This window comes from Anoplopoma fimbria, chromosome 20 (assembly GCF_027596085.1).
Source record: "Anoplopoma fimbria isolate UVic2021 breed Golden Eagle Sablefish chromosome 20, Afim_UVic_2022, whole genome shotgun sequence".
Classification (NCBI taxonomy): Eukaryota; Metazoa; Chordata; class Actinopteri; order Perciformes; family Anoplopomatidae; genus Anoplopoma; species Anoplopoma fimbria.
This window is the reverse complement of record NC_072468.1, coordinates 21,370,469-21,377,193: the sequence shown is the minus strand read 5'-3', so window position 1 is coordinate 21,377,193 and position 6,725 is coordinate 21,370,469. Positions and strand designations below refer to the sequence as shown.

The 6,725-nt window shown below is 41.0% G+C and overlaps 1 protein-coding gene across 2 annotated transcripts; it reads left to right on the top strand.

Moving 5' to 3' along the window:
* Window positions 1-1,336: 1,336 nt before the first annotated feature.
* si:dkeyp-97a10.2 (uncharacterized) lies at window positions 1,337-6,455 on the top strand. Of its 2 annotated transcripts, none has more exons than XM_054622012.1 (6): window positions 1,337-1,686; window positions 2,200-2,256; window positions 2,801-3,166; window positions 4,561-4,800; window positions 5,680-5,776; window positions 6,053-6,455. In XM_054622012.1, exons 2-6 carry the CDS (start codon window positions 2,205-2,207, stop codon window positions 6,111-6,113), a joined length of 816 nt encoding a protein of 271 aa, XP_054477987.1. In that variant the 5' UTR covers window positions 1,337-1,686; window positions 2,200-2,204; the 3' UTR covers window positions 6,114-6,455. The 2 variants fall into 2 exon arrangements, with proteins under 2 accessions (XP_054477987.1, XP_054477986.1); XM_054622011.1 differs by having other exon boundaries at window positions 1,338-1,686; window positions 2,197-2,256.
* The last annotated feature ends 270 nt before the right edge of the window (window positions 6,456-6,725 follow it).

Genomic DNA, 6,725 nt, shown 5'->3' with positions numbered 1-6,725 from the left:
TACCAGTCAAAAGTTTGGACACACCTTCTCATTCAACTACTTTGTGCAATCTAAAATATAAAACATATTCTGGTTTGTTGAGCATTTGTTTGTTTACCACATAATTCCATATGTGTTCCTTCATAGTTTGGATGTCTTCAATATTAATCTACAATGTAGAAAAAAATAAAAATAAAGAAAAACCATAGAATGGGAAGGTGTGTCCAAACTGGTACTGTCAAAGGAAAATATTCCACTATATGCAATTTTAGAGTTGATGTTGCACTACTTCATTTCAAGTTCATTTCCAGACTTATTTTTCACATGGAAACAGGAGCATGTTTGAAGAAAAAGAGGCTAATGTGATAGGCTAAGTGTTGATATTTTCAGCTGATGTATTAGTGCCACCCACTGGTTAATCCCAGCTAACAGCACTCCTGTCAACAAAGAACTCAGTGGGAGCCACAGCTGTGATTCCCATGATTATTCATAACCTCTCTACAAATACAAATGGATTTATAATCAGTTTCAAATCACTCGTTACATCATTGCCCCAGGATGCGTTTCATGAAGTGAGAAACTGCAGAGCTCACCCCTGAATAACTGATGTCATTAAGTTTCACTGCTCTCGTTGTGTAAAAGAGGCTCGTAGCTGAGGAAACAAACTCATCTCAAAGTCTATTTAGAAGCTGTTTTAGAGCTTTCAATCATATTACATAATCTTGCTCGACAGATGTTTTTCATGCAAGAAGCTGAGGTATAAATTCAGATTTATAAAAGAATATGAACATAATTTGAATGTGACTCCACTAAATCAGCATCTAATTTATTAAACCGTTGTATTTAAAGGGTTTTTCTTCTGAATAATCCCTGTGGAAGAAGAATAAAATCATCGAAATCCCCCCTTTGCATGAGAGACAATTATTTAAAAGAGAAAAAAAAAGAGAATAGGGTAATTCATGTATTACTTCCTCTTTACATCCAAAGCCAAGGCAATGTGTTGTGTCTGCGGGGCAAATAGTGTTCGTGCTGGATAAGAAACCTGCAGTACAAAGCCTATTTCATAATGAGTTCCAACATTGTCACTGGTTTCCCCTTCAGAAGAATACCATTGCATTTATCTCTGTTTACAAACAGCTCAACCCACAGTGGTGTGAAAACCCGAACCGAACATGTCGTATTGTTGTGGGAGCATGTGTTTGGACATAGGTCAGAGGAGGACCCGGGCAGGTTTGGAATGAGGAAGGTGGGGGAGGGTGTGGGTGTGGGTGGGCTGTTACAATGGAAAGTTGACTTATTTAAAGCAACGAGGCACAAAGAAGAAAGAGGCCTTTACTGTACAGGAAAGAGGGGGGAGTCAGGGAGGGGAGGAAACTGCTTGAAAACAAGGTGGCGCCTACGTGACTCACTGACTGGACCTGACAGGCTGAGAAACAGCCGAGCAGAGAGGAGAAGACAGTCCTGCAACATTTAGCTTTACTCCTGTTTTTGAAGTTGTGTGCAGCAACAGCGGTAGATCTAGAAACTGACACCTTTAACTAGATTATATCTCGCAATGCGATGGCAACTGCTTTGAAGATATTGTTTTATTTTGTGCCATAAATCTACTCGCCGAGTGAATTGCAGTGCACCTTAACCCTCTGAGAAAGTGAAGTGGAAGAGCTCTGGCAATCGACTGTGTTGTTTGTCTCAATTTTTTTTGGAGAGGTAGGTGAATCCCACTCTGGGGCCTTTTTGATGTGGATGACTTCGAGGTAAACAGCAAAAGGGAATTTCAGGGTATATTTAACGCATGCAGGTTAGGGTTGTGTTGCTGCTCTGCTAGCCCTGCTTCCTCTCTCGCTCTCTCTCTCTGTGTTTTAGTTGTAGACGCTGTGCTTGAGGGGGTTCATTTCAGTTTTGGCTGTAGTCCCGTCCCCAATTTTGGTTCCAAGTTCTGTCTGCAATGCCAATACTGCTGTTCTCCGGGTGCCTCACAAATAAATTAAGAGAAAAAGAATACCCTTAACATTTGTATTACATTTTCCAACAGGGGGACATGCTGCTTTAATTGCTTTTTTATTTTTTTTTTGCTCTCATTTTAATTTTACATTTTCTCTGGAGGTGATGTTATTATTCTTGCTGTGGTGGCAACCCTGCTGCACAATTAAAGAGGAAACGGTATGCTGTTGCTGAGGTCATGGACAAATTCCTCTCTCTGTTCTCTGTCTACATCAGCAGGTGTTATGGACCTACAGTATTTCCTGAGCTGGAGAGCTGCCCTGATGCTCCTCTTGTGTAAGGCTTTTTGTTGGAACCACCGGCCGAAAGATTCCTGTTTAAAAAACTGTCACAAAACTACAGGAAGAAAACAGTATTTTTCAGCATTGCATCCTGACATTAGTGCCCACACCTGCATTATTTACATGTCTTTCATCCCTTACCTATCAAGTTAAGACATGTGATTAATACTCCTTGTAGTGAATGCACAGAGGCTTAACAGGTCCACTGCAGTCTTGACACAGATTTTTAAGATATTGATGTGGTTTGATGGATATCACATTAGGCATGGCTGTCATGCGCCATAAATCATCGCCTGACATTGTTTGACAGAAAGCAGCCATACATATTCATAAAGTGTATGCTGGGGACAGAGATGAAGTATTATGTCATCGTTTGTTTTATAAGCTATATATTCTCCCCCAACAGTAAACCAAAAGGTCAGGACTGATGAATATGAACTACTGTGACTCACACTGGTCATCTGAATAGAAACAAACTGTATGATGCATGTAAGCTCCATTTCGATGCAATAACAAATGGTCTCAATCTCTCTCCTCAGTGCCATGTGGGCTCCAATGTATGTCGGTGCGCATTCTCAATGAGGAGCCTGTGCATGTAGTGCCAGACTCCAGTCTGGTTTTGAAAGCTCGGATCGAGCATGGGCCCCTTGAAGAGGTCTCCGCGGTATCCTGGGAATGGGAGCCTGAAACTGGAATCTCCCCCGATAGAGTGACGCTGGCCACCTGCCCCGGCAGAGGCCCCGAGTGTGCTGGTACGAGGCCAAATGTCCATGTGAACGTGGAGCAGCAGGAGACGACACTTCAGATTAATGGATACAGCGGAGCGGAAGGCGGCGTGTACGCTGTGACTGTGACGGATCACAAAGGGGCCAAGACAACTGCACACTGCATCGTCAGGAACTATGGTATGTATGATACTCAGCTTATGAGTGTAATCATGGCCAAGTACTGAGTCAACATCAGAGATATTGCTGAAACTATTAGATTCATCAATCAGGCAATTGACGAAAATGAAAAAACTTATTTTATTATAAAATACCATTTTTAAAGAGCAACTTGAGTTTGAGAAGTATGCATGCAGTCACTTTATTAGACTTGATCATGGCCCCACTCTGTAGTGTTGACTTCACATAAGTTCCTCTCTCTAGTAATTCTGTCCTCTAGAGTCTAGACAACATACCATAATAACCTCACCTTGAATGTATTTTTATTTAGTGGTGAAAGTGGCGATCAAACTCAAATGTGTGTGATGTTGCCCTTTGATTTATCCATCAAATGAAACTGACCAACATTTGAAGGTTACGGCTTCTCCAATAAGAGGATTTGCAGGTGTTCTCATTTTAACAGCCTTTTTTTCGACAAAGCCTTCTCACCTCAAGGTCCATTTAGTAGCATTCAATCATAATACATTTTCTTTTTCTGTATTGGATTAGAAATTGAGGTTCAAAGTTATTTTTTTGACATTTTTGGCAACAATCCCTGTTGAATCCCTTTGGCTTTTTTGACAGTTTTTCAGAGAAAATAAGTAATTGAAAGCAGAAACATGGGCTTTTTTGATATTTTATGACTTAGCTGAACCATTGATCGATTGCAAAAATGAGCTGATGGATGAATAATTGCGGCCTCCACAATCTATAGGCAAGAAAAAGGTCCTATGGACAGAAAGGATCAGTGGATGTTGGGGTTGTAAGAGGTCGCCTTTTATATAAGTAATGATATGAAAGCAGGAATAATTTAAATGCTCATCAGCTTACGATGTCCCGGCCTTTCTAGTGTTGACTCAAACAATTACCAACTGTATAATGAATGTGTTTATTTTTCACCCCAGCAGGCATGGTTTCTTTCTGATTGTGGATGTCTCATTTAATAATGAAACACTTGAAATGAAATTTGCCTATAGGCTCTGCTCACTGGGTCTTCCTTTTGTGTCTGTGCTTCTAGACGAGTCTGGTGGCGTCGTAGCTTCAGAGTTTTTTGTCAAACCTTCCATTGCCTTAACTCTCATCTGTCTGCTCTAACAGTATCAATTCATCAGCTCCTCTCCACATCTGCTCGCTCAGCTTCCAGGGCTTTCCATCATCTCATTCTCAGACATTATGCCGCACTCTCCCATCTCATTATTGTCCGTGAAGCTGAGACAGTTTTCTCCCGACAGCGTTAAACGTCTCTAATGATTCTTTGTCTGCGACCCGCTTGGACAGCCATGTGTCCATTATTCTTTTTTAGAGAGAGTTTTTACCTCCGCTTCCTATCACCTCTTTTCATTCTAATCCCTGCCGTCTCTCATCTGTCTTCACAGAGGCGGTGCACCACGTCTCGGTCAGTGTCAACGTGTCCCACTCCACGCTGGTTTGTGGCGAAGCCTGGGGGACGGAGCCCCACTTCAGCTGGTTCCATGAGAGAGTCGCCATCACCAAGACTGTGGGGAGAGTCTCCGGAGATGGAACGACATTGTTTGTGACCAAGACTCCCATCTGCGGCCACTTCACCTGCATGGTCAGCAACAAGATGGGCCACAGTTCTGCCACATACACTGCAGGTATGAGTTGAGACCATAGTGTGTATTTGTTCTTCTATAACAAAGGAATTATGCTGTTCTTAGAAATGTAATGTCTAGACTTAACGAGTCAGGCGCTAAAACAGACAGAATTAGAAAAAGAAAAAGAAAACAGTTTTTCCAAACATGTTCTATTATGAACTCAAAATATGTTTCAAACTGAAAATGAGCATACGCCTCATATAAAGCTGCACAGATCAATATTTGTATATAAAGATAAGATAAGATAAGATAATCCTTTATTAGTCCCGCAGCGGGGAAATTTGCAGGCTTACAGCAGCATAGAGTAAAGTGCACACAAGAGACATAGTAAGAAAGACAAGATAAATAAATAAATTTTAAAAAAAGGAGAAGTGGCAACAAATTAAATTATCAACAAATTAAATTATCTTTAATAAGAAAGGGCTCACTTAGTGGCAAATCCCGAGAGTATTTTTCAGCACATTCTTTTGGTTTTACAGCCCACAACTGTTTTGGTTAATTCTCTATCAGCAAAGAAGCTCTGAAACTCTTGCTCATTGCACTTTGATCCGTGTATCGTATCACTGGTAGTGTTTCAGTGATAAAGGATTTTCCACAGTGCGATCAATAAATCACTTCCGCCACTTCTCCTGCTACCGCTGCTACCACTGTTGCTAAACAAGCGGAAAATGCAATTCTTCGTATCTGCTAAGAGGCGTGATGATCCAAAGACAGTCGGGGTATTTTAGGATACCTCCTGTTAGCTGTTGCTGTTCCAGTCAGTTTAGTGTCTTTACAGGCTTGTTGCAAAGGACCTTTTTTTGGCCTTTTTGGGCCAGCCATGTCAGATGATGGGTTTTTTTCCTCCCCCTTATTGGTTGTCTTTTTCCTGGCTGACAGCATCTTGTGAGACAGAGGGCAAAGGGACAACAGCCGCTGTATTGTGTTCTGTCCTCCTGCTGATGTTTGGAGGAGTTCTGGCGTTTCTGCTGTGGAGGTACAGTAATGCACACAGACACAAATCTCATTTTCAGGCCATACGCTTGGAGAAAATAACACAACAGTAGGCGCTGCTTTAAAAAATACTTTTTTTTAACTGAAGATACAAAATAAAAACACCAAAATGCTACACAGCTATAGCATCCTAAGTGACAGGCACAAAGCATGACAGGCCAGACTGTGTCTGCTGACACAACCATTGCCTGTTTACTCGAGCCAGCGCTCGGTTTGTCACTGCTGTTTGATCCGAATTGGACACTTTGTTTCTTTTCAGGCGACACAGGCACAGAAACAGGGGAGAGAGGCTGCACGAACATTTGGATGACACCATCTGAAATATAAAAAAAAGGCCCGGGATACAAAAGAGGAAAACAGCTAAATGAACTGGATTGTGAGGTTGGAACTTCCTGTCCTGTGAGCAGTATGACCTTAGACTGCATTGGAACAATGTGACAAGCGAACTGCTTGCTGGCAAGTGAAACATATCTAAAAATGGATATTCAGCTTGAAGTGCCAGCAATGTCTTCACACTGCCTCCTCGGCTGAGCCTGACACTGTGTATTTAATAATGTGACCAGGTTTGTTATCTTTAATCACATGTACATTGTAATGAAAATTACCTTCAAATGATGCCTTCATAATAAAATCCCTTTAAGGAATGTGACAAATGTCAGTGATTTTCTGGTTGTTTAAATCTATCTTTTAAAAAAAAAAAAGGTTTTGAAAGACAGACAAAATGGTGTTCCTATGATCTTTTTGTCTGAACTACTATTAGATGTTGGATTTGTTTGAAGCACTCATCTATGAAACACTCTTTCAACAAAAGGTTGACGTTGGCAATTGTGAAACTGCAAAAACAGTATTTGATAACAATTCCAATGATAGGGATTAAAAATCTGAAAATTATGGGATGTAGGCAAGAGTAGGTATACAAAAGAATGGGAATA